The sequence below is a fragment of the Lonchura striata genome, chromosome 5 (assembly GCF_046129695.1).
Source record: "Lonchura striata isolate bLonStr1 chromosome 5, bLonStr1.mat, whole genome shotgun sequence".
Lineage (NCBI taxonomy): Eukaryota > Metazoa > Chordata > Aves > Passeriformes > Estrildidae > Lonchura > Lonchura striata.
Window position 1 is genome coordinate 22,908,780 of NC_134607.1, and position 27,621 is coordinate 22,936,400.

General features: G+C 48.9%; 1 protein-coding gene across 2 annotated transcripts in view; it reads right to left on the reverse strand.

Annotated features, from left to right (window-relative positions):
• Positions 1–5,037: 5,037 nt before the first annotated feature.
• Positions 5,038–27,621, reverse strand: part of CACNG2 (calcium voltage-gated channel auxiliary subunit gamma 2) — a 52,527-nt gene continuing 29,943 nt past the window's right edge. For both annotated transcript variants that reach the window (XM_021553985.3, XM_021553984.3), the window contains 3 exons: positions 10,911–10,994; positions 7,087–7,227; positions 5,038–6,653 (listed from right to left, as the gene is read on the reverse strand). In XM_021553985.3, coding sequence (XP_021409660.1) covers positions 6,118–6,653; positions 7,087–7,227; positions 10,911–10,994 — 761 coding nt within the window. In that variant the 3' untranslated portion in view covers positions 5,038–6,117. The remainder of the gene's footprint in view (positions 6,654–7,086; positions 7,228–10,910; positions 10,995–27,621) is intronic.

Here is a 27,621-nt window from a genome sequence, read left to right on the forward strand (position 1 = left end):
TCTGGGAAGGAGATGCCATGGTGTCTGGACCCACCTCTACCTTTGGGGATACTTCCAGGACATTCAGATAGTCCTTGATCACCCAGCAGCTTTAGTTAAGTTGACTGTACCTCTTCACAGACCCTCCTCCTCCATCAGCTCTCCTTCTCAAACCTTTCTGTGTCCTTGGCCTCAGTGCTTGGTTTTTGAAAGGCGAGCTGTGTGGCTGTCTCCTTCCCCCGTGGCAGTCCTCACATACAAGCAAGACAGCAGGCTTGCGTGTCTGACGCTTGGCCTCTCTCTGTAGTCATCTGGCACTAAAAATTATCTGCAGAGAAAAATACTGGGCTCCATACCTGGGTCTTAATATCCTCCCTCACCAAACCATAATTACTAATTACCACTCCTGGGTGTTTAAACCATTTGAATGATGCGGTTAAATGCCCGATGTTAATTTAATAGCCAAGTATCTGGGTTTCCCCACATGAGGAGCTCTCAGAGAGACTCCCACTGAAGCAAAACGCAGCCAGCTCTGGCTGTGGTCCATATGAGAGAGGCAGCAGAGGAGCAACAAGCACATGTTGACAGCAGACCCACACACGTGAGGGCCTGGGCATTACTCAGCAGCAATTGCTCCCTTACTCCACACCATTCCCCAAAGGGAGCCCCCTCTCCAGCCATACTGTGCCTCCATGGGATGAAGACCTGGTGCCACTGCCAGTGCAGGTCAGGTGGTACAGGCCCTCTGGAGCTCAGATCCTTTGCCAGAGCCATCCTTGTAAATTGCTCTGTCTGAGTAGGGCAGCACTCTCTCTGGCAGATGCCCTGCCTGCCTTCTACCCATCCCAGGCCAGCATTTGAGAGTGTGTCCTCAGGTTTGGAGAGGTGCTGTCCAAAATCAGCCCCTTGCAGTGACAGACACTGCATTCCTCTGGCACCTGAAAGCAGGGAATGACCATTGGCCCCAAAGAGGTCAGGAGGCTGGGTCATGACAGGGACCTGGCTGAAGGCATTGGACCAGACTTTGCCTGCTCCATCTCCACTCTGGCTGTGTTGCGAGGGGCCTGCTGTCTCTCCTTCCCCACTGCTGGGGCTTGGGACTGGGGCAGGAACTTTTCCAACCCAAATATTTTAACTGACCTCTCGAGTCTTCAGCTTCCCTAAGGCCTTAGTGGCTCAGTGCTGTAGAGGAGAAGACCTTGGTGCCCTGCTCACATCTGGCATACTCAGGGCCTGCCAGAGCACACAGTCAGCAGTGGGAGAAGCAAACACGTGGAATGGGGTGCTCTGAGAACTATGAGGGGCACAGGGAAACATATTAGGGTCTCTCACCTACGTAAGTGGTAATGTGCCTGGGGAGAGATGGGGAATGAGAGCTTCTGCCCACGCACAAGTCATTTGCTTTTGATGCTGCCCCTCTAAGACATCACTTAATATGACATTAATTAGTTAATGTTTGCAAAGTGCTTTGAACATGAAAAGTGCTGTATAAGTGCTGAATATTAGTACTAATTATTATGGCATGGAGGCTGGCAAAGTCTGAAGAGCATTCCCCACATCTAATTTCAGGCCAGAGCTGCTTTGCTGCCTCATCCCGTAAAAGCCAGACAGAGAAGGGAAGAAGCCTCTGCACCCTATGAGGAAGTGCACCCCTCATGGAGGGGGTGATCTGTGCCCCCCCTTCACTCCAGGCAGGATATTGTGTGGGAAGTGTAGCCACATCTCCCCAGTGCCTCACTGGCACTGGTGAGGATGAGGGAGTACACTCTTGCCCCAAGCTCTGCAGCAGGCCAGGATTGGAAACATCACAGGGTGGATGGAGGAAATGCAAGGAAGTTCTTTCAGCTTATCCCACCCATGAAGAAGCACTCAGCATGGATGGAGGTTTCAGAACCAGGCAAGGAGATGAGGAGGAGGTGAGAAAGTTTTGGGGTCTGTGCACTAGACAGGGTGGGAAGGCAGGTGCCTCCCAGATGTGCATGTGGCAGGGCTGGGAGCTCCCTGGTGTCCCCCAGACAGGCTCCTGGCCTGCTTTGCTTCCTCTCCCCTCTCTGTGCCCTCCTTTTTGGTGAGGATGCTGCTGGGAAGGGTCCCTGGAGGAGGAGCAGAAATGGGTCAGTGGGTGCCCCCAATTACCTTGGCAGTGAAGCGTCCTGCCAGCTGGAATGCTGGCGTGGGTGTTAGGTGCTACCAGGGGCCCAAAGAAGAGGGATGAGCTGGAGAAGGTTGTGCTAGAGGGGGTGCAGGGAGGGCCAGAGTGGGGACCCACTGGTGCTGGCTAGGGGGTACAGATGCTGAGCACAGGTATCAGCATGTGTGAGGTGCATTGGGCAGCAGGGAGAACTGCAGTGCTGTGATTGCACTGTGACCCAGCAGTGTCTGCTGGGACTCCTGGCGCCAGCTGTGCCTTCCTTGCTGCTGCCAAGTTAACTGCCCTGCTCCGACCTGCTCATTCAGCTCGAGATCTCACTCGTCTGCTGTGGGTCACACGCAGAGGTGCTTTGTCTCTCAGGTGCCTGTCCTTCCACATCATCCCTCCGGGCTAGCCGTCACGGAGTCTGATGAGGATTCTGGTCTGCTTCAGAAAGCTGTGGAGGGTCTCACAGGAAGTGAGACCCCAATGCAGGGTGAAGGGAAGCTCATTGGTGACACCCTTGCTACCAGTGGGTGAGTGGGGGGTGAGGGGACATGCCTAGTCCCCTTTGTGGGGATCTCACCTCCCTGCTCCGCTGACACCTTACCTGTTTCTGGGTCTGCATTTCCAGCTGTAAGTTATTCCCCCTCTCCAAGCTCCTATGCTGAACATTTCCACCAGGCACTCACTGCCAACCCAGCTACTGAGGAAATTGCCATGAGTGTCTGAACAAAACCCCGAAAGAAAGCTGGAGTCACTTTCTTTTTCCTTTTTGAGCCCTCCAGTGTGTATGAATTGAGACCTTGCTGGCAATTCTTGGCTTCCACTGTTTTCCAGTAGAATTGGAGCATCAGCCTTTGTGGTGTCTTCACCCCAGGAAGAATGGAACAGGAGGGGAGATGCTGGAGACTAAAGAGAGGCTGGAGCAGATGTTTTGGAGGGCAGCAGAGAAAGCCCAAGTATGACTTGAGTTTACCCACACTTGCTTAAAATAAAAAGCTATGGCAAAGCCCTCTCCTCTTGTCTCATCCGTTCTTGTATCTCAAAAACCATATTGAAGCAAGACCATCCTCTGAGTTTCCAATGAGGATGAAATTCTCCACAGCAGTACATTCTCTTGCTGGGTTTTGAGGTACTCTTCTGGCACTACAAATTCCCCCCCTCCCCGCCCCCAATAAATCCACATAAACGAAGACCAAGTTATATTAAAAAAAATCTTTATTTCATGTACCAGGATTTTTTTTGTCATTTTCTCTTTTTAAAATTTTTTTTCTTTTTAACAGTCTGAAAAAAACCCACGAAATAAAGAAAATGGAGGTTGGTTTCTTGTACTGGTTTGAGCTGGACACGAGCAACACCCTGGGGAAAAATCTTCCCCTCCAGCCCTTGCCTCTTGCCCACGCTCTCCCGGCTCCCTCCCGCACTCTTCCCCTTCCCTCCTGGCCCCGGGGCACGCTCAGCCCTGTGAATGCTCCCCAGCTCCGAGCAGTGCTGGGTGGGGATGGAAAGCCCAAAGCCACCTTCCCTCTACGCTGGAATCTGGGGAACTGGCTTTAACTTATTCCTCGGGGGGCATTGGAGGGGGTGGATGTTCCCTGTGTATCGTTCTGAAGGGCTGGGGGGCCACGGGAGGGGATGTCAGCCCAGCCGAGGCGCTCGCATCCGCCTCTTGCCCCGTGATGCCGTTTCTGGGGGTGACTGTGCCTCTGCTGCCCCCCGCCCTACCCCAGAGCGGGGAAGGGGGGGTGAAGCAGCAGTGGGTCGGGGGAAGCGGGGAGGATCTGGCTGCTTTAAAGCAGAACCCCCGCTGGGACCTGGAGCGGGGACCGCGCAGCTCCTAAAACTGGAGCAGCAGGAACGGGGACGGAAAAAAAGTTGAAAAGTGGGTCTGAGCTGCCGAAAGGCTCAGCGGCCCGATCCTGCAAACTCTCGGCTTTGTGCCTGCCCCGGGCGCTTATGCTTTCGGGGGTCAGCCCCAAAGGGGTCCCGTCCTCGCCCCGGGCTGGCCGGTGTCTGTGGGTGTCACAGGCACCCCATCAGCCCTGCTGCCACCTCCCCTCCCGCCTCCATCGGCAGCGGCTCTCGTGGAGGCAGCTGCATGGAAAGCCGGCGCCCGGTGCGCCCTTCCCCGGCTGGCAGGGAGGGAGGGGGCGGCAGCCAGGCCAGGGGGCCCGGGGCGATGGAGGGACCCGGCTCGCCTTGCCTTGCTGCTGTGGAGGGGAGCTCGGCAGTCGGGGACCCCCAGGAGGAGGAGGGCACAAGCCGCTGGGCGTGGGGACACCCGCTGGGCGTGGGGACACCCGCTGGCTTGGCGCTTCTCCCCGGCACGGCTCGGGGCTCGGGGCTCGGGGCGCGGGGCTCGGGGCTCGGGGCTCGGGGCTCGGGGCGCGGGGCTCGGGGCTCGGGGCTCCGGGCTCGGGGCTCCGGGCTCGGGGCGCTCTGAGCGGGGGCCGGCAGGCGGCACGGGCCGAGCCGGGCAGCGGGTGGCCGGCTTTGGGTCAGGGTGCGCGGAATGTGCCCAGGCGGGGACGGGAGCGATTTCAGGGGGCGGCTGGGTGGCTTCACCGTGCCCCGGCATGGCTGCAGCCCCACTGATGTGACCCAAGGGGAATCTGGGCAGATTTGAGGGGGGCATGGCTACCGTGGGGAGCCTCTGGAGCATTCACAGGAGAGCATGGGCCCACCAGGGCAAGCGTGTGTGAGCACGGGCACACGTGTGCGTGAGTGCTGTCCCCCCCACAGCATCCCATGTGTGTCCCCCCCACAGCATCATCACCCTGAAAGGATGGGAGCCCCAGCTGCCCTCTGCCAGCGCCCCCACCCTCTACCTGTGCTTCCCACACAGCTCCCTGCTGCCTCTTTTCTTTTTTTTTTCACAGTTTAAAGCTGAAGAAAACAAAAATGAAAAGAAAAAAAATACTATCTGTTCTTGCAAGTAAATCCACTTATTATATTTACATTTATTTATAGCTGTTGTTTTATTAAAAAATTGCCACTTTATTTTTTTAAGAAACTTCTTTTGTCCTTTTTTTTTTTTTTTTTTGTCTCTCTGTGTGTGTGTCTTTATTTACTGTGTCTGTTTGTTTTTTGCACTGTCACCATTAACCCCAGGGTCCCCAGGGCTGGGGAAGTGGGGACCCCCCTGGGGACACTGTGGAGGGGTGACTCAGCAGCAGCTCCTGCACTCCCTAGGGTCACTTTAAACCCCTGTAGATCTGTGGAGGATAAGCAGATCCCCACGAATCCCAGGGGAATGGAGTGGATCCCCATGGGTCTCAAAGGAACAGAGTGGGTCATGGCTAACTCCGGCACCCAGGATCCTCCATAACTGGCCCAAGGACACCGAAGTCACTGGCAGCCAAACCCCCATCCCCTGTTCCGCAAGAAGCCTGTGCTGGATTGAAGGTAAGTGGGAAACAAACCGTAAAATAAAATAATAAAACCTCCCAAAATTAAAAAAGCTGCCTCCTCCTCCTCTTCCTCCCACTTGATTTATTGTCATTTTTTATTTCTTGGTTCCCTTTTATTTTTTTTAAATCTGTTTTTATTAAATGTTAAAATAATGGTACATGGGAAATCATGCATTTTCTTTTAAATTTATTTCTATTTTTTTAAATCTCTTTCTCTCTGTTTTAAGGATTTTATTTTTTTTCTTTTTTCTTTTGCTTTTTTTTTTAAGAATTTTTTCACTGTTGTCTCTTTCCTCATGTTTCCTTTTTGTTTGTGTAGTTTTTTTTCGTTCACTCGCTTGTTTATCTGCTTATCTGCTTGTTCCTTTGTTGTTGTTTTTTTTTCAGTTTTTTGTTTGCTTTTGTTGGTTTTTTTTTTGTGGATTTTTTTTTTTTTTTGCATTGGGAAAGTCCCCACTCCACCCAGGGGCGCTTCCACCTCCTCCTTCCCCACCCCCCTGCTGCCCCCTGCCTCCTTCCACCCTCCCCACCCTGCAGCCCACCCCCGTCTCCTCCTGCCCGTTCCTGCCCCATTTTCAGCTCCTGGCGACGGCTTCATACCGGGGTGGTCCGGCGGTTGGCTGTGTTGGTGTGGATAGAGTCCTTGTTCTCTTTCTGGATACAGTTGTGAACCTGGAGGAAACTGTTATCCCTGTCGGAGTTGTAGGTGGCGGTGGGGGTGGTGGTTGCCTTCAGCGGGTCCCTGGTCAGGGTGTACATCGAGATCTCTGTTGATGGCAGGGTGTTGAACCCTTTGATCCCGACAGGAGAGGCATCCCTGGAGTGTGAAGGCTCAGTGGAGCGGGAGCTGGAGCGACTGCGTCTCTGATAGCGGTACCGGTAGCTGGGGATGCGGGTGATGGCGGAGGACTGGAGGTAGTCCGTGGCACGAGCGTTGGCACGCAGCTGTTTGTGCCGGTCTATGAACATGTGGACAGCCAGCACTCCCACCATCTCGGCTATAATGAAGGACAGGGCTCCAAAATAGAATGACCAGCCGTAGGAGTAGCTGTTTTTCTTGGAGTCACTCTTGGAGGGGTCTCCAGCGTTGGCTGATATGTATACGATGATGCCAATTATATTACTCAGACCTGCAAGCCGTCCGGCGGGGGAGAGAGAAGGAGATGTCAGGAAGGTCACACATGGCAGTGGTGGGGGCTGTGGGGTTGAATCCCCTCCTGAATGGGCAGCTTTCCTTGGGAAACTCAGGCAAAACCCTCCTCATATGTCTGTCGCTTCCCTGGCCTGCACTTCTGGTCCCTGAGGGTTGTCAGATGTTATAGAAACTCTCCCTCTGTCACCTCCCAAGCAGGAGGAAAGCCCCTGCCAGCCTGCCTCTGCTGGGCGATCAGGCAGGATGGAGAGGCATCCTTATGATGCTGCTTTCAGCCTGAATGAGACTTATCAGGGCTGGGAAATGCACACACTCCTGCTTACACTGCACCCCAGCAAATGTTCTGGCTGGGTGTCCCCCCAACCCCTGGAGCCCACCCCTGGGGCATCAGGCCCTGCGCACCCCTTTACCTGCAGACACGAAGAAGATGCCGGCACTAAGGATGATGTTGTGTCGGGTTTTGTAGAACTCGCTGGCTGCAATGCAGAGTCCACCCATGAAAAGCAGAATCACACTCAGGATCGGGAAAATACTAGAGGCTCTAACAGCCCCTGCAGAAGAGAGAGGGAGGGCAGGGCAGAAAGAACAACACAGGTGTGAGAGAAAGGAAAAAGGGGCATGGAAATGGCACCGAAGTGAGGGGATGGGGGCACGCGAGCACGTTTAGTGGGTGTGGGTGAAGGGGAGAGACAGAGGGCGATGTGCAGTAGGGGAGTAATTTAAGGAGAGATAAAGGCATTGGGGGATGGAGGGAGGGAGGGAGAGAGAAACCAAGTGTGTCAGAAAAAGAGTGGTCTGAAGCAACTCTCCCATGCCCTGGCCACTGCTGCTGCCACAAAGCTGGTGGTTCAGCACAGGGAGGCAGAGGGGGCTGTGGGGCTGGTGGCTGGGCTGGGAGCCTGCCTGCATTGTCTGTGCCCCCTCAAACTGTTTTTTCCTCTGTTTTTGGGGGGACTGTGGGCTGGAGGGGGAGCCCAGGCACCATTCAGCTTCTCCTTCTGCGGGTCTCTGCTGCTCAAGCCTGCACTTCAAAGAACAGCAACCCAAATGCTTCCTGCAGAGCTGCTCAATCTCGAATCCTCCCAAAAGGACATGAGCATTTCAAGGAGAATTTTTTTTTTTTTTTTAAGGCTGAGAAGGAGCTCATGGTGCCATGCACTGCTCTGCAGCTGCAGTGAGGACTGAGAAGAAACAATCCCAGCCCTGTGTGCCGAAATGCGGGGCTTATCCTAGTGATTAAATGACTGGGCTGCTTCCAGAGGGCAGTGATGGTTTGGATGTGCCAGCTCCCACACACGCACACTCTCCATCGGTCGATACGGGAAGAGCTCAGCCAGCAGAGGGCAATGGCATAGATGCACAGATGCACGTATATACTCATATGTGCATGCAAAACATACCCCAAAGCTTCTGGGGTGCCTGACTCGTGTTGCTGCAGCGAAAGGCCAAGTCTGTGTGTACGCACACCCACACACAGGCACGCACGCACACACCGCTCGTGGGCGGCTCAGTGGGAGCCAGCGCTCTGCCTGAGTCTGCGTTGCAAATATTCCTATTTTTTTTTAACTAGGAAGGCCTTCTCTCCTCCCTTCACAAGAGAAAATAAGCTGTTAAAGTGTGAAATGAAGCCTTGCTTGATAAAGAAAGGTATCAGACAGGCTGGTGCAATTCTGCTTGTGGAGCAAAGATCTGGAAGGGGGGATGAAAGCTAATCCTTCCTTGCCTGCAAGAATGAACCCAATGAAGCAAATGCAGGACTTCTTCCTAAGTGAGCAGAGACCCTGCTTCAAAGATCCTGTTGGCCTCTGGATCCTTTAAGGTACAAGCAATCAGCTCTTTGAGGGGGGCCTACGCACTACTTGTGATGGGGGAATGCAGAAGGCAGGGAGAAACCTCTCTTGCTTGCTTTCCAGGTTGCCTGGCTGTGCTTCAAGGAACAGGATAACAGTAATAACCATCTTAATAGCTTCTGGAAATCAAGGTGGCATTTGACAATGAGAAGCTTAAATGGCAGGAAGCAAACGTCAAGCAGACACCCACTGTTGAGAGGCTTTCTAGGGGGATGCTTGGTCAGTCCTGCAACTTGGTCCTGACTACATCAGTTTTATCTGTGTCTTAATTCAGAAATTCACATCTGTTGGGAGAACACAAAGTTGCTGACTGACATGGGAAGCTGCAGGTGTCTTGTGATGGAGAAGGACAGCAGCATTCCTCAGCCTTTCAGGAGGACCATGCCAGCAAGAGAGGAGGAGAATATCATCCAGCCTTCCTAACTTCAGAGCCTGTGGCCTAAAGAAAAGGGGCTGGTGGTGTATGCTCCCTAAACTCATCTGTGTCTGCTAGCAAGGAAACAGAGGGATGCTTCTGCTTCCTCTTTGATAATAGATTTTTGATTTCAAAAATCCTAAGACACCTTATGTGGATGGCTGGCAGAAATAATGGCTAAACCCTTCTAGCCAGGCCATGGACACTGTCTCATCACTGTCCTGGTCCCCTGAGGCATGAGGGACTACTCTGATACTGATAAACAACTTCCTAGATGGTCCTGATGGTACTGCCAGGCATCGCCCATGCAGAGCACCCAGGGACTCTGGTTTGATAGAAGTTCTGGGAAGAAGCTGTTCAGTGGGGTCCTTCTCCATGCAGGTCTGAGCCAGCAGAAATACCAGTTCCCTCAGGAATGACCAAAATCATCCTTTATTGACTTGCCAAATCCCTCTTTGAACCTGGTTCCTACTTAAAAAGGGCTCTACCCTGGGGACACTGTCAGGTCCTGACATTGAGCCAATTTTTGTCCTCAGATCTTATTCTCTCTGTGGGAATAAACCCATCCTTCTTGTGATGTTTGGCCCCTTCCCCAGACCATTTTTTCTGAAGTGCAATTGATGCTGCAAGCAGCTTCCTTGCTCCTAAGCAGCTCTGCAAAGGCTGATTTGCCCTTGGAGGCAGCCTGCAAACCTTTGGCATCCCTGTGCCAAACCGGAACAAACCTCTATGTTCAGCTCTGCTGTTTAGGGGCCATGCAGCAATTAAGAGACCGGTGCTGCAGAGAGGCAGCTGAAAGAAGCAATCTCCCTCGGTTATTTACAATTTACAGTGGATGAAGGACTGTTTGAGAAACCAAGAGGAATCAGCATAAGATCTGCCTCTTTTCACATACAAATGAGCTTCACAGATCTGAAATTATCTCTCTCATCCCTGCCGCAGGGCTGGGTTTCCACATCTGGCTTGGAGCACACCCGGATGACAAGGAGCTATTCTGAAAGACTCCCGGTCTTTGGAAGCCTCTGATGATTAACCTTGGAAGGTCAAAAGCACTTATCTCAGATTTCTGTTGGGAGAAGATCTCATGATGTCAAAAGACACTGGGCTTGTGGAGGGAGGGCAGGATAGCAAGGTGGAGACCTAAAAGGATTGTTCCCTCTTCAGCTGTGCTAAAGGAAGAGTAAGCACCTGCCTCTGGGGTGGGTGGAAATGCTGGCTGGGGAGGGGAGGGCAACCAGGCAGAGCAACGCATGATGTGGATCTGTCCTGCTGGCCAGGGTGCTGCTGCACAAAGCAGTGTGAGCTTCACTTACACATCTCAGGCTGCACTTGGAGCCTGGGCTGGGTTTCATTACAGACAGGTGCCTAGGGTTCAGCACCTCTCCTAGGGGCTCTGGGTGAACACCAGGTCTTTCCTGTGTGGGCTCTGGCTGTTCTTATTCCTGCTGCCTGCTCCCGTCACTAAAACCAGCGAAGATCAGATCTGCAGCCTCTGTAGGGAAGCAGTGTTTGGGGGAAGGTGAAGACAGCAATAAGAGCTCCTCAGACAAAATCCAGCTAATTGCTTAGGTCTGGTGCTACTGGAGCATCGGAAAAGGAAATATAAACTTTCTCTGCTTTAGGAGGACACGCACACTCACACACATGCTGCCCCAGCTAGGCCAGTCTGACCTTCGACTCAATCAGCAGCTTTTCAGTGGATTTGAATTAAGATTCTGATTCTATATCATAATTAATTGCTGCTAATAAAAATAATGCCATTGGTTGTTACTGTGAGTTCAAATTTGCACTGTCTCATAGGCAGAGCCCCTGGGAGGTGAGCGTGGAGTAGTTTTTAGGGGGTGACAAGGCTCTGCGGTTTCCACTGAGCCTCACAGGTCCCAGAGTCTCTACTACCCTGTGTTCAGAAAACAAAAGGCACCCGACGCTAGCACCTACGAGCCATTGTAAAAAGAGCCTGCGGACTTACGGAGGAAATATTCTGCTGTATCGGCTTCATAATCTGCATCCTCAGGGAAGTGATCGATTTGCTTACACAGACCTTTAAAATTCCCTATGGAACAAGAGAAAAAAAGAACAAATGAGAACACCAAAACCTGCCTTGCAGGAACAGCTGCCCTCGGCATCACCTTTTGTGCCCACCTGCCTTCCTCCAAGGCAGCATGCCCACTGTGTGTGCATGCCCGGGAAATGCCCGGGGCCTCTCCTTGCACACTCGCACGTGTATTTGCACAGGAATGTGGGGTTTGCTGTCAGGATCCAGCCTGACACCCACCTAGCCCAGCACGCCTCACTGCGCAGAGGAGAGCACCAGAAGCTGTGTGACTCCTGCTGCAGACAGGCAGGAGAGCACTGCCCGCCTCGCAGGGAGGCGGGATGGGAACGGGAACCAGGTACTGGGCAAAGTACAGGTGTCAGGGTCCCTTCCCTCAGCATCACAGGCATAACTGAGGTACATCATCAGACCTCAGTGTTTCCCCAGTCATGGCTCACTGGATCCCAGCAGTGAGGGGATCAGGGCAGGATGATTCAGTGTGGGTTGCAGAAGTATTTGTTTCTCTCGGCTGTGAATTTGCTGCCCTCTCATTCAGTGGGTAGGATATATCCCTTTGTTCCAGTTAGGTGTGAAAAAAAAAGCCTTTAATCTACTTTCTCTATATGACTGCTCATTTTTGCATACCTTTGTCAGGCTTGCTCTTGTGTCCTCTCACAGACTGAGGCTACAAGAAGCTCAGAGCAACTGTGTGTATGCACTCAACAGAAAAATACCCTGGTGCTGGGGGAGCAAAATCTTCCACCATAAGTGAGGGAAGCTGGGCTGGAGACAGTTCCATCAGACTGGTGTATGTACAGGGCCTTCTGCCAGTTTCAGTCATGGGGCACCCTGTTTCACACACTCCATGACCAACAAGACCATCCCAGCAGGGGCCCAGTGACATCTTCCAAGTCTTTTGTTAGCTGGGATGTCTACCAGGCTCTTACTTTCATCACTCATATCTCCTCTTGACATAAGGAATACTCCAGAGACGTACTCCTCAAGCCACATAATTTATTTTTCACCATGACCACTGATTAATTAGTATCTCAAATGATCAGGTTGTCCATTCTTGTACAGGGTTGACCATGTGAATGACAATGTCATTATACCTCCTGGGGTTCCCACAAATTTTTTCTCCTATCCTCCATTCCATTTCCCTCTGGACACTTGCACTGAGTGGCCATTAACACAGAACTGATGGACATAGAAAGGAGAAATACACTGTCTGCATGAGGTGCGTGGGTAGGCATAGTGACCCTGTGGGCCCCCTCATCAGATGCCAACCAACAAAGTGGCCCGGGCTCATTGATCCCTCAGCAGAAGCATTTGGAGCCCGAGTCTGAAAAGTGACAAATGCTGTGGCAACCTGGGTAAGCCTCCTGCCACCCTGACCCCAAACCCAGCTTCTGGACCAGCTGGGTGTGAAGGGCAGGGGGAAAATGAAGCCACCACACTTGAGGCTGTTGCCTCTGGGAAGAGCAACAGAACTCTTCCAAACCAAACCTACCCAGGCTTACACCTGCAGTCACCATGTCAGGTCTTGGTAGGTCTATTCCAGATAAATTTGAATGATCTTTCAGATATTTGTGAACAGATGGAAGAAGGACCAAGCTCAAAGTATTCACCCTGAGTTTCTTCTTGAGGCCAACCCTTGATGGATTAACATTTGAGACGCAGTCCTGAGTAAATAGCTGAGTAAATGGAAGGCAGGTAGGTGGGTTCCTTTAGGGCTACCCCCAAGTCTGGCTTCTTCTGCATCCATCTAGCATGGTACCTATTGCATTTAGCTACTCATTCGAAGAGCTTGCATGAAGAGACTGGAGTCAGCAGAGAGAAGTGTGTGCGTGCATTAAGAGGTAAGTAATAGGAGAAGAAAGTAGGAACAAAGCCTCTCTGTGTAGCTCTGACATACTATTCCCACACTGAAACTGTGGGTTATGAAAGGTTGTTAATCACCCATCCCCAATCCAGTTACCTTGTTCAAAATGTGTCTACTTCTCAGCTATGGCTCTTCCGGAAGGGAAGCTTCATAGCCAAGTCAATTGCCTTGGCACACTTCCACCCTGCTACTTGCCCACTAAAATCCTATGAGGCAGGCAGATACAGCATGAAGGGGGTCTTTTCCCTTGCTTGCCCCTAACTGCCTGGGGCCATCTGCCTGTGACAGATGAGCAACTCCTCGTCCTGGTCCTTTGGCGGCTGTCACTGCTGTACAGTGCATGTGAACACTGGCACACTCCAGGGCACTGGGGAGGTCTCCAGCTTCAGATTTCAGTTCCTTGCCCAGCAGATCTTGAACACTGAGTTCCTCCTGCCTGTACATGCTGGGGGAGCAGGCAGAACCTGCATACACCTCCCAGGTGATGTTCCTGGCACACAGCCAGAGACTCCCAGTTGGAATCAGCCAGGGAGGGAAGACGCAGTGCATCTGGAAACCCCCTCACTGTGTGACATCCTTTCCCTGCTTCCTTTTTTCTCCCTCTCCCCCGCTCTGTTTCTTGCTGAATTTGAGGCTGATTAATTCCTATGTAAAGAATTGAGCTGCCTGGGGAAGATGCTGCATCTGGTGCAGGCTGTCTTTTATATGGACTTGCGTGGGATAGCTGGTTAGAGGTTCAGCTGCTTAGGCAGGCTGAGGGGATATGCAGGCTCTTTGAAAATCTGCTCCTGGTGCTCAGTGTCCCAAAGGCTTTGCTGACCTGGCTCAGCAGGGTACTTGGCCATTAGAGTGTCCAGCCTTGGCTTGCTTAAAATGCTGTGCCATTGTGGAGCTGCCTTTCTCCACAGGCTCATATGCTGTGCCAGGCTGACTCCTGCCCTGGATCAACCCTACCAGGGTTCATGAGGGCAGTGCTGGTCCCACTTTAGCCCCTGCTTTGTCTGTGCTCAGCACAGAGTGCTGTGGGTTTGGATGCTGACTGTTCGCCTGTGATACCACACCCTCTCCTCCAATGCCTCCTAGCTCCTCTGGGCGATGGATGGGGAAAGGATGCAGAATTTAGGTCATTAATGCGCTAACTGGGAACATAAGAGAACAAGATTCAGTTTTTGCTCTGCCACAGGCGTGCTGTTAAAACCACTTCTCTCTGCCTCAGAGTCCCACCCTGTAAAATGGGGGTGACAGCACTCCTCTGCCTGGTGCCGTACGGGGACGTGTTAAGCAGGGCATGGTGTGGGTGTGCTGGTGCCAGCAGCTCCCAAAGTGCACGGAGTAAGTGAGTGATGGATGGCAGTGGTTCAGAAACCCGCTTGGTGTGGGGAAGGCCCTGATGTCACTTCTTGTGCCAAGGTCACTCGGCAATTCTCTGACGGACATCTGTGGCCTGCTGAGATGGTACAGCAGCTTCGCTGGCACCTGTGCTGGTGGAAGCACAGAGGGGGGATGGAGCAGCTCAGCAGTGCTGCTGAGGTCTGACACTACAGCCTTTTCTCATGCTGCACGTGTGGTCTTCGGAGCCAGGGATGGTGTGAGCTGTGTGCCACTCTACAGTTAATACTCCTGAACGCCTGAGCAAGTTCAAATAATTATGTGGGAGGGCATGTAGGGCTCTGAGAATCCCCCCAAGGAAGTAAGAACAACATCTTCCCTCTACTTGAGTCCCTTTGCCCTTCACATTCTTCCCAACTCCAGGCATTTCATGCTGTGATCCTTGAAATGGGGCATGTATCTCTGTCTTCTCCCATACGTCTCTCAGAGAAACTTAAGCCACATGCTTCCACCTCCTCCCTGTAGCTCTTCAAGTGCAGTTTGGGCTCTCCCCTCATCCATGCTCATGTTCACTCATCAGATCTTTCTCCTGTTTCTCAGTCCTTCTCATTCATGACAGCATACACCTTCCTCTCTCTGGTGTATTAGTGTGGGCATCCTCTGAACAGCCTGCTTTGGGGTGTGCAGGCTGCAAAGAAGGCGGGGATGAGCATCAGCCTGTCTCAGGAAAGGAAGGCTGCAGATGCCCAGGTCCATGGAAAAGCACAGAGCAACTTTCACATCCCTTGTGTGTTACTGGGATTCGTTAAGCATGATCACCACCATTTGTTTGTTGCCTGCCCCAGCTTTGGAAAATGCAGTTTAGAAGAGCCAGGATTGGTGCAGTAGGCACCCCTCCAGTGCCTGGCCAAGGACAGAATTTGCCCAGTTGGGCCATTAGGAGCAGACACAATCTCTCATACTGCCAAGAGGGACTAAATGTCTAAATGTCTAAGATTAAATTCAACGTCAACTGTGCGTTCATCTCTGAGAGAGACCTCCTCCAGTGTGGCAGGATCATTGTTTATCATTGTCTATCCAGGACAGCTGGCAGCCACCAGCCCTGCTGCAGCAATACTCAGACTGAGCTACTCCCGATGAGAGCCCAGCTCGGTATTGTTGGTGATACAGTTTATTTTTGTGCCGCTTTGTGCAGCCCTCTCTCTTTCAGAAGTCTTGCTTGCCTGCAGAGTGCAATCCATTGCAAAATAGTAAGTTCCAAAGAATGAAAAGCTACTCCCTTCCTGCGAGGTAGGAACACTTTTAAATGGTCATGACCATACATCTGAAAACTGCGAGCCAGAGGCAGAGGAAAAGACATCCAAAAGGAGAGAAACAGACAAAGAGGGATGAGAACAGAAAGACCTGTTTTCCCAGGATGATTTGTGATATTTCCATTTATGGAGAAAAGCAATCCACTGAAAGCTTTCCTTCAGTCACAGTCTCTAATTTAGCAGAGGTTTTGGCATGATGGCTTCTAGAGAAATAAATAAAGGGGGCTGGATATAGCTGTTGTCTCTAAAAGCTGAGAAAGATGGTTTGGTGTTGGCCAATATAACTTTCTGTCACATGCTCCCCACATCATTTTAGGCAAGCCACTTACTCCCCACACACCTCTTCTTTCACTCAAAATGGAAATAATGTGTTTCCCTGCCTCAGGAGAGTAGGCTGAGGATATTTATATTAAAAATATGAAAGTGATCAGACACTGAATCATTTGGGCCTGATAATTGTCACACCATCTAGTTCAAATGTAACATGCTCATTTTTGAAGTGACCTTCTGTGCATGAATGCTGTGCAAACATGACAGTTCTCAGAAGTTCCCACTTGTGCTGCCTGCCTAAGAGTCAACTTTGGTGCGGATTAAACTGTTTGCTATCTGCCCATGAAAGAGATACAAGAAATGGCACATGACAGGCAGGTAGTCTGACACTACCACAAATGTTTCTGCTCCAGGATTCTCTTTCTGAGCAGTGTCCCTTTGGTACCAGGTGGTGAAGTGGGGCTCAGAGCCAGCCTCTGAGCTACAGAGACAAATTCCACAGCTACATGGCAAACTGCTGGCATGCCTTTCTTACACACAAAAGGCTTCCAAACCAGGAGAAGAAGAGGTCTGCCATCCCTGTCAAAAATTGACACTGGTGACACTGAGTTGTTAATGCCCAACCTGACATGACTGCAAGAGTATGGAGTGAGGTTTCATGAAGTGACAAAGAGCACAGGAAACCTTTTGAAGGCATTTTGATTGCCCTCCTCCCTTCCAAGAAAGAAGCACTTGAGAGCACACATAATTTTGGGGGATTTGGAGCTGCGGTGGTAGGGAACACAGACAGTGCTTTTGGGCATCTGCTTTTACCCGCCTATGCCGACACTCCCAAAAGAAAGACTGGCCCTTCAAAAGGGCTCATTACCCTCTCTAGGAATCTCCATAGATAGCACCTTACAAAAATTGGGCCATCTTTTCACCTGCCTGAGTACGCAGGTTACAAGGTGTAGGCCTAAAGCAGCAAACAGAGCACAAGGGATGGTCATTCTGGGGCTGGAGCAGGTGCTGCTCTTGCAGCTCTGACCCTGCACAGTGGCAGGGGATGCTGTGCTAGGGTAATACCTTTTGACCCAGGTGGGTAATTTTAAGACTGAAGAGTGCTCAACTGTCATTAGAGACAAAGGGATTTTCCACTACAAGGTGAAGGTCAGTGGGGCAGTAAGTGTCGTCTGCGGAGTTGACCCTGGGACAATAGCAGAAATCCCATGGGAACTACAGGCCATCACAAATCTTGCCACCTTTCTGTCCAAATGCAATTCACCTGCTTTGATGTGGTCTTCTTCAATGCAAACATGCAGCAATGCATATGTTAAAAATCCCAAACAAAACCCTAGCAACATAACCAGTACGTGGCATACATAATTCTCTCCCTCGGGAGAGGATAAAAGAACAAACCACATGTGACTGATATCAAGCTCCATCACTTAATGTGCCAATGGAATTCATTCAGATATTGTGCTGAAGAAGCCTGTAAAATAACTGGTGCAACACAGAAATTTGTCTTATTGTTATGAAAGAATATCTGCCCCTGACTACAAGGTAGAACCATTATACCACTTACAGACCACTGCTGCCTTGATGAGCATGGGGAAGAGGTGTATCACAGCACATTAGTAATGACCAAAGCTACAGCAGTAAAATGGCCTAAAACATACTGGTTCTGAGGAGATTAATTTATTCAGGAGATGGCTGATAAATAGGGAAAGAAATGCAGACATAGATGGCAGAAATAAGTGGGAGAAGCCAGTATGGGGTAGCATTGATGAGGAGATGATGAGATGGAAGGAGAGGGGTATAGAGAGCTGCTAGTGAGCACCACAGAGATTAATCCCACCCAAAACAATACCAGACTCCTGTTCTGCCTTTTTTAGCCCTCCTCCTCACTTACTCTCTGCAATCATCCCTGACAATCACCTGGTAAAGGAGAGGGGGCTAACGACAGAAGGATCATGTAATCATTTAAGTTGGAAAAGATGTCCAAGATCATCGAGTCCATCCTTTGACTGATCACCATTGTGCCAACTTAACCAAAGCACTAAGTGCCATGTCCAGTTGTTTAATGAACCCTTCCAAGGATGGTGACTCCACCACTTCCCTGGGCAGCCCTTTCCAATGCTTTACCACCCTTACAGTGTGATGACCACACGTGCTGCTGGAGGTGACTCAGGTCCCTCCTGTAGAGCCTCAGCAGTGCAGGAGTGCAGGAGAGCCCATCCCACCCCGGCATTGCCCGCATGGTGCCTTGCAGAGCTCTGCTGCAGCAGCCAAGGGGGCCCACGCTGTGCTAGGGCTGGACTCTGCAGTGCTGTCAGCCTGGAAGCGCTTTGCATTATTCCTTGGAGGTGGCAGCCTCCCCTCCTTCCCACCCTGCTCGACGCTGCTGCTGCTGCATGCTGCTAAGTAGCCCATAGACTCTGCCTCAGAGCTGGCTACAGCTATTCCATGTACGTGGGTGGAGATGCAGTGGTAGCAAAACCTATTATTAAGATTATATGAAGATTTCCATTTATAAACACCCTCTTTTTACAGGGTGGTAACTTTCAAAAATATCTTTGCTGTGGCTTGAAATTTCCCGTGCTTTGTCACAGGCAGAGAAGTGAGATTGGCTGGGAAAATTGGGCAAAGGCTCTTGAATGCATTTTGGTGCAAACGCAAATGCAGCATGTTTGAGCTTTACAAACAGAAACATTGCAGATGGCTGGATTTCAGGGTCTGCTAGAAATCTGTCCAAGTCACAAAGGAAAAATCTCAACATAGCAATAATAAAAATCATTCAAAAAAATCCTTTTTTGCAGACACCCAGTACAAATGCCTCCCACAGTAAACAAATGCCTCTGTTTCCTAGACTTCGCCAGAATCAAACCTAGGCTGAATTTCTTCTGAAAATAGTATTTAACACAAAAATGTATTAGGCTCATCTAAATCATTGAAAGCTGTGGATTACTGTGCTACTCCTAATGTTCTATTTCTCACATTTGCCTTTGGCACTGACATTGCAAATAATTTTATATATGCACATGTAACAAATGCGTGATTTCATTTATATGTCAATTAAATAATTTAGTTTTTATAATGATATTTGTCTGTATGATTCAACGAATGAGTAAAGCAGGAACAATATTTTGGTTCCTCAGCAGAGAGATCAGAAACTATTTCTACTGCTGTTAGAGTGACTAGTGTCACTATAGGAAGGAAAAATATATGAACCTTCTGTCTTACAAGACCTATACCAGTTTTCAAGGTATATTAGCTGAGTTAGTAGAAGTACTGCCTTTGCCTTGCAAGAAGAGACAGAACTAGATTTGAAATGAGCTGGCAAAAAGAAATAGAATTGAGAAAAAGGCTTGTAAGTGATTGTGCTCAGATGTGGTAACATGATGTTGGGTTTCAAATTTGAACAACATAAATTAAGTGCTGGACCTGCTGTGGGGAGGATGGAGTAATAAAAGCAGAAGTTGTTTAGGACATGGAGAAAAGTCCAAGCAAAACAGGAAGGGCAAGTGAAAGAAATAAAGAAATTAGAGATGATGAAAAAAAAAAATCTATCAATTTGTAGCAAAAGCATTTATATGTGTGTTTGTGTTTAACGAGTCAAATGTGACACTACAACTGTGAGCCGAGTAACAGGAAGGGTGATGCAATTATCTGCAGTGAGAGAGAAATGATGTGCATAAGGTGTGGGAGGAGAGGAGATGCTCCATAGCTACCACAGGCAATCCCAATCCACGGCTGCACATCCAGATGTGAGAGGAAGGAAGACACTAATGTAAGCCTGGATGGAAAGGGGTGAAGGAAGTATTTAAGAGCCAGTTCTTCTGTTTTGTGTTTTTTTTTTCCTTTTCCCTATCATGGCAACAATATTGTAACTAGGACAGTTTTTGCATATAGGGTTACGACATCAAACTTTCAGAAATCAGAGCATGTAAACAACATCCTACCTGGATGAGGACATAAGGACTGAACCATCTTAAATTTGGACTCAAAGACCCTTAGCTCAAATGGATTAATCTTTCCCCAGAAGTATGTAGAGGAAAATAACACTCTAGAAAAATTTATGATTTAGTTCATCCTATTGTGATGCATTTTTCTGCTCAAATGTAACTGTGTTGCTGGTCTATGAATGTGCACCAGAGGACAGAGACAGGCTCACCTTCTACAGCAGGTCATGTTTTGGATCAGTGATGAGACTGTAACTCTTGTGGTCACTGGAATTAACTGTGCACAGACATGGATTTATAGGCAAGAAAAGAGGGCAAACCAGCCCTCCTTACATGGTGAAAAGTGTCCTGCACAGCCTGGGATGAGCCACAAGCTGCATATGTCTTGGTACAGTTATGAGCTGAGCCCCTAACTCAGCAGAAACCAAGGCTTAGCTATTCCTAAACTCCAAATCTTGAATCTTGCAATTGTAATGTTGTGTTCACAAGGCTTTTTGAATGCAATTTCCTTAGTCATTTTTAAATTATGAAGGAGGAGAAAAGGCATTTAGAATCTTTCGTCTCCAACTCCACATTGCATTTGTCTCTGACATATCCAGCTGGATCTATAGGGAGACACTGTCCTCAGTTAAACTGTTGTAAATCTAGTGTGACTCTGAGCTGTTCCTTCAGCATTTAAGGCCACAACTAAGAGAATAATTAGTCTTGCAGCTGTTAATTAGCTTATGAAGTATGTGGTGTGCTTTAGGGTCCTTCAGAATGCAAAGCGCTATATAGAAATTATTATTAGTTATTAATAACAAAAATACCCAAGAACCCCAGGGAAATAAGCCAAAGAATGGAACAAGTCAATGACAGAGGCAGCTTTTAATCCATCCTCCCTCTTCTGTGCTACTTAAGCTCTCCTCCCCCTTCCCCTCCGAGGCTCAGACACATGGAGGAAGGGAGAGCCCACCATCACACATGTTTAGCAATTTGGCAGTCTCAGCAAGTCTCCTGTGTTCTCCCACACAACATCATCAGCCTGCAGTAGGAATTGTGAAATCTGTAGCAGAATTGACACCCAGCAGTAGAAATTTTTGGGAATAACAGTGTGTGGGAATTCCTCAGCTTGCCTCTCATGGAAAATTGCAATCCTGCCTAGTCGTCTTCAGGTTTTTCATTTCATTGCCCTCCCTTCCTCTGGGAAAATGAGAAGATAGGCACTGCTTGCTTTCTTTAAAGGTGAGAGATAAGACCCCCCACAGATGAGAACTGGGGGTCCATTTGCTGTTGCCTGAGCTGGAGCGAGTTGCTCCACTGGAAATTCACCACCTGTTGTAGCCATTCCAGGCCAGGAGATGATTGTGAAGTCTGTTTCAGGTGAGGAAATAGAACAAGGGAAAGGCTGGACTTTCTCTAGCTCTTTTTTGCCCCAGGGAAGCCAAAGCCCTTCATGCAACACTGGCAGAGGTCCCGCAGCGCGGTGGCTCTGCAGATGAGCGTGGCAGCCATTACGCGCTCACTGAGCGCACACACTTCCCTTGGAGAGTGGAGGCGGCTTTGCCCACGCAGGGAATATTGGTTATCCCTCAGTCTGTTCAGGAAGTACGCTGGGATTTTTGCTGTCCCTTCAGGCAGCCCACCAGAGATGGCCAGGAGGGAACTGGGCGTAGGATTTCCTTGGCAGAAAGCCCTGCTGACTGCAGCGCTTCAGGTTGAGCTGCAACGTGCAGCGCCATGCGCTCACGGAGCTTTTCTGCCCTGTGTCCTTTATGCCCTGGAATGCACCACCTACAAATTAGAAAATGAAAGCATTGGGGAAGAGGTCAGGACTTTCCAATTTTGCAATTTCCTCTGGCAGTCACTACATCTCACTCTCCAGCACTGGTGTTTTGGGAGAAGCCTGACCCAGAACAGATACCCTGCTGTGCTCTGGGGAACACGCTGGGATGAAGGCACTGTGAGTGTGCTGAAGGTCTTCAGGATGTTCACTCCTGGTGAATCCAGTCCCGACCTGGACCATGCTCACAAAATTATCCAAAGCCTCCCAAATGTTCCTAAACCAATAAGGAATAAGAAACGTGAAGGAAAAGAGGGCAGGAAGAGCAGAGGACTGATCTGATGCATAGTAAGCCCCTTCCTACTGACAGCTGAGGAGGAAGCCAGTGGTCCTGAGCTAGCCACTTGCAGAAAGGGTTAGTCATGTCTTCAGGATGGGGACAGCCTCCACTGCAGTCCCTCCCCAATCAACCTGAATGCTGAATCCAAACATGGATTAATATTGTTTCTTGCATTTCCCAACTATGCTAGGATTTGGAATTTGAAGAGTTGTATGGATTTGCACGTATGGGCTCCAAAACATTTTAGGCTCATAGCTCCCTGTGCTTATTTAGGTGCAAGTGCTGGCAAGGCAAATATCCAGAGTAACAACCAGACTGGTTGTTGAAAGCTGTAGGAAAGCATTTCCCTCTTGCTGAAAGAGCCAGGACACAGAGTTTGCTTTGTTATACACATTATGCTTATTTTTCACTTGGGTCACTGGAGTTCAGAAAATGTTGATAAACATAGCTTATATCCCACAGGGCCATGCAGGGTAGCTGTGAGTCTGATCAAATTGCCTTAGCACAGCTATGCCGAGGCTCCCAATGTCTCCAAACAAGCTACTGCTGTTCTAACTTGCTGCTTTACTCATAATCCACATCAAATACTGGGTGTTAAAGTAGATATTGCACAGATTTGATTTTAGGTCCCTTTCTATGCAGCTCAGCAAAAAACAAATGCCAAGCCTTGCAAGTATTGTTAGCTTTTAGAAGCTGTTATTAGAACATTAATAATTTTATTATTGCTATTTCCTCAGGGTTGCGGGTACCCTGGTGATTTACAAGAAAACAAAGTGATTTGGCCCTCTCCTTAAGCTTTTACAACAAAAGTTAGACTTAAGCACAGCACTGGGCTTATTTAACAAGCAAACAGTGCCAGCAGGGTGTTTGGAAAAGGGAGCAGCACAGGATCATGAGATATTTACGATTGTGTGCACGTGTATATCCTGTTAGTTTATGCTGGCTTTTAAAAAGAAAACCATAGAGGGGAAAGGTGTGCTAGACTTAGGGATAATGCCTGCAAGAAAAACAAGCAGAGGTCAGCGAGGGAAGGATGATTTGGAAAGGGGAGGCTGAAGGGAAGGCTGCAAAGGAGGAGTGTGAATCTACCTGTGGCACAGCCAGGGAAGGCATACGGGGGAGCAGGTACTACTGCTCAGTCATAATAACTCTTTTGAAGCTTGACTGCAAGTCGTGCTGCTCCACCAATATTTTTTCATCCACTGAGCACACTAATTTATTGCAGAAGAATCTGTAGGTGTGAGCTATGTGCTAAGGCTAATCTCTGAAGCATTTTCAGCTACTCTACGCACAACATTACTCTTGAGTCCCAGGGAGGAGGCTATTCATAATGGAATAAAATTTACTCACAATACTAGACTGGGGAATATTATTTTTAATGGGATCTGGTCCAGTTACACTCAGTTAGAAACCTGAAAGGCTGTTTCAGGGTTTTGAATCACATCCAAGCAGGTACCAAGCCACTTTCTATGTCCTGGATTGTACTACCTGGAGACATATCCATCAGAGCTTCTTGTACCAAATTGTACCTCTGTACTCCCCACTTACACCACACATGGAATAACGTAGGTCTCAGAACTGAAACTTCTCTGCTTTAAAGTCTTTAACATGAGAACTTGTCTCCTAAGACTGCCAAAACCCAAATGCCTTTCATATTTGCCCACTATTCCTTAGAAAATATTTTCAGTTCTCCACTGGAATCACTGGTCTGAAGTACCAGCCCCTTTCTCAGTTTCTAATTTACTGCTATAGCTGCAGCAGTCTGTGAAGTAACAACAAAAGTTGTGCTGTGTCTTAGATCTTAACCTCATTCTCTTACCTTTGAACTCAGTTGCCAGACAAGAAAAGTGCCAAGATCAAAGAACAATCAGCAGCATCTCAGCCTCACTGTGTGTTTGTCTTTCCATGAGTAAATTCTTTTTTTTTTTTTGTCTGTGCCACAGACACTGCTGAAAGTCTTTCTTTCTTGAAGTTGGTCAGCATTTTCCAATGAAAATTTCTCAGAAGGTAGCAGGGACTTTGACCTGGTCACCTGAATCCCAGGGGAATAAAGTGAATTCCTGAACTATTGGCTTAGCAACAATTTCAGTGCATCTAACTTATGGTTTTTGTTTAAACAAAAAAAGGCATAAAAAACAATCTTTTTCCCACCACAGTGTAGAACAGCAAGTTTTATAAATCCAGACCTCTGTGGGATGGGTCCAGCCTGGTCTCTGCATCTGCTTGACTTCTTGTCAACTACCACACACCTTGCTCAGCAAATGTTTGCAGCTTCTCTGTGGGTCCTGTTGGGACAGACATGGCTGCTGAAGGCACAGCTGGCCAGCTGTTCCTTGGGCACCACTTGGCCACTTGACTTACACTTGACACACCTCAGTCTACCAGTCTGTTCCTTCAAACCTGACCTCTGAAATCCATTGTGCACCAACACCTCTTGATCAGCACAGCCTTGGAAGGTGCTGGCCTCAGTTTTGCTGAGCCAACACTAGAGTCAACCTCAAACATGGAATTCAATCTGTGCATTAGTCTCTGGTCCAAACTGTCTCTCATGGAGACCCTTTTATTGAATGTCTAAATGAGTTTTGGCCAGGCTGGAACCAAAACCTTGCAGGTTTCCTCTTGTTTCCTGTGTAACCTGACATAACAAATGGATTGTGCAAATGCCTCTTGAGAGCTGCCCTCCACTCCTCTTGAAGGGCTCTTCTTTTTCTGTAGTGCACTTCACAGTGCGCTGCAGAGCAGAGGCCATGGACACGTCAAAGAGAGAATGAACAACTTTGCCTAACCCCGGGACCCTGTAACAACCCCAGCACTGGAGATTCCCCTACAGGGTGTGGGAGGGGTGTGGGTGTGGAGAGAAGAGGGAGCATATCCTGACAAGCTGGAAGCCTTGTGTATAGAATACCTGTGGAGACTGGCAGGGAAAGCAAGCAAGCTGGGACTGGATGCCTTCCAAGCACCAGAGCAAAACTGAGTCTCTCAGTGGAGGATGCTAAATTTTGACAACGGGAAAGAAACAGATAGACAAGGGGTGAGTGGGAGGGGAAAGCCTTTCCCTGATAATGCTGTCTGCTTGTAGCTTTAAGCATTATTATGCATTTTCACATGCCATCATGTGTACACAGCATTTTACTGGCAGCTAAACAGGCAAAATTTGGTCCCCAGGATTTTCCAATACAAAGATCCCAGCATGTGGGGCACTCGCAAGTGAGGATACCCAGCTCTTCAGAAGAGGCTCTCAGCAGCCATTAGGTAGCAGCTACAAGGCCTGGATCCTGCTCCAGATGAGGTCAGTGGGAAACAGTGGGGACAAGAATAGGCCTGAGACTTGCAGGATGAAATGAGGGAAGAAAGTGCCTGAGAAAGGTCACAGGCTGAGTTACGGCATGTTCATATCTTGTTTGCTCCCGGCTTTAGCTGCATATCTCTGAATCATTCCTCACTCCAAAGATGTAATATAGTAAACAAAGTTAATAGTCAGAAGGGGCAAATCTTGCCAAGGGCATAGGAAAAGTGGAAGTCATTAACACAGGAAGACTAACTGCAGTAAATGAGTCCTGAGGGCAGGCACAAGGGAGGTGAATAAGGTTGTTCAGTGGAAGGAGGGGAGAGGACAGCAGGAGAGGAGGAGCGGAGTCATTGCTGCAGGGCAATGGAGGGGGCTGGGGAGGGGCAGATGTGCTGAGTGAGCATGGGAGAGGACACAGGGAGCAAGTTCCAAGGGAGCCACGTGAGGCCTTGAAGATGAAATGAGAACTGAACTTTGATGTAGAAGGAGTCTGGAAGTCAGCACAGGGATTCAAGAAGAGAGAATGACACAAGTGGAACAGCAGGTAAGGAAAAGATAATGTAACTGCTGCATGCTGAGTGTGTTAGTGTGAGTATTAAGCCTCCCCTACAGTCCTGCTGGGCCTTTCTGGCTCTGAGAATTGAGCGGGTTTGTGCTTGCATGATCTGGTCTAAACAGCTGGGTAAAACATTTTCCCTTTATTGCTTTTGCCTAATCAATCATCCACACATCAGGAGTGTTCATTCGTTCGGGAGGCAGTGGCAGGGAGAAGGCTGTCTGTGAGTGGTGGGATGGGTGCCATCAGAGCAGCAGAACAGTGTCACTGAGGGGCTGAGGACCTCCCATCACAGCCCAGAAGCTGTAGGGTGCAGAGCATTTCTACAGAGAAAAGTTGTGGGATTTCCTCCAATCTCATGGCTTCCCCAAAAGTTGATCAAGGGGATAATCCCAGCAGTAGAACATTTCTCACACTCTGCGGGTTCCAAAGAAGATCAATACTGCCGTCTCTGTTGTTTATTGCATCTTCCCTAGGTCATGTCTTGTCAAGGGTGTTTCCTGCAGGACAGAACTGCCAGAATAAGCAGGAAACATTTCTGTTCCTGTGGCTTCTTCTGGAACAAGCTTCATCTCCCATCTCTGAAACCTTGAATATATTCTATGTGGTTTTTTTAACAACTCATCTCTCCATTCTCTTTTGAAGAAATTTTCTACATGTGAATTTCTTCTATTTTCTTTCCTCCCATGATGTTTTAGACTTCTTAGTTTCTAGCTTATTGTTACAACTGTGATGACTTTCTTCTTGCTGCCCCTCCCTCTTTCATCTTCCTTCTTAACTATTGGCATGCAGTTTCTCAACTGCAGTTTCCTGATCTCTGTGCCTCAGTCCTAAATAGTTCAACTTTTCCTGCCCTACCCAGTGCTGCCTTGCTTAATTTGCACCAATCCCTGTTGTCTTTTAATTTCAGAATTACACTAAACCTTTGATTCCCTTCAAGCATTTTCCTCATATGCCTATTAGTGCTCATCTGCAGTTTGACTGGCTCTCTCCTTTCATCTCTCTGTCCATTATGGCAATACCTGCAGTGCTGAGTTAATCTCAGTTTCTGTCCAACACCATCTTAATTGAAAACCAAACCCAAACCTAAACAAAGTCCATTACTTCAGAATCTTCTTCAGGATGCTTTAGCAAGTCTCTGATCCTCAATTGTTTGAGTTATACTTTTAGGAACAACAGTATGAATCCATCCTTCATATCTACCAGGAGACTTAGGACAGCTTATCAAGGATAGTGTTGCTATTCCTTCTCTGCCCTTCCTCCCTGTTCCTCTGACACCACTATTATTCCTGCCCACCCATGTTGTCTTCACCTCTTAGCTCTTTTCCAGACAGTATACTTTTCCCATCTTTCAATCATAGATTTCCCTGATTCATATTGTTTAGACTTAACAGCCCCCTTTCCTGAGCCTTTCTCATACCTTTCCTCCTACTCTCTTTGCAGCTCCAGAAACATCTCACATAATTCAGTCGCTCAAGAAAACAACTACTTCTCTTGACCCTGGTACCTCTCATCATTTAGGCCTATCTCTTTACTCTCTCTTTTTACTTTACTCCAGTGTGTGTTTCCAGTAATTCCATAGCTTCTGGTACTCTGCTCAGATCTTTGAAAAGAAGCCATTATCTGCTGTGTCCTCAGGCTCCTCCATCGACACCGCCGTTCCACTTAACAAGCACCCAGAGCCTCCTTATTCTTCATAGAGCACTTAAGAGAGTCACTCCCTGCTATCTCTCCTACATGACTGTCCTCATCCATTTTCACTCCAGGTTCATGCAGACCGCAGTGCAGGAATCTAATGATCTCCTCTTTGCTAATGATGCCTGGTCCCATTTCTTTTTTTACCTCGTGGCAGCCTTGTGAAATGGTTGCCCACTCCATCCGTCTCGAGGTATTCATTGTGATGAAGGTACTGTCGTTTCTTAGCAACTGCTCAACTTTCAAGTGGTTCTTCGGATGGGGATGC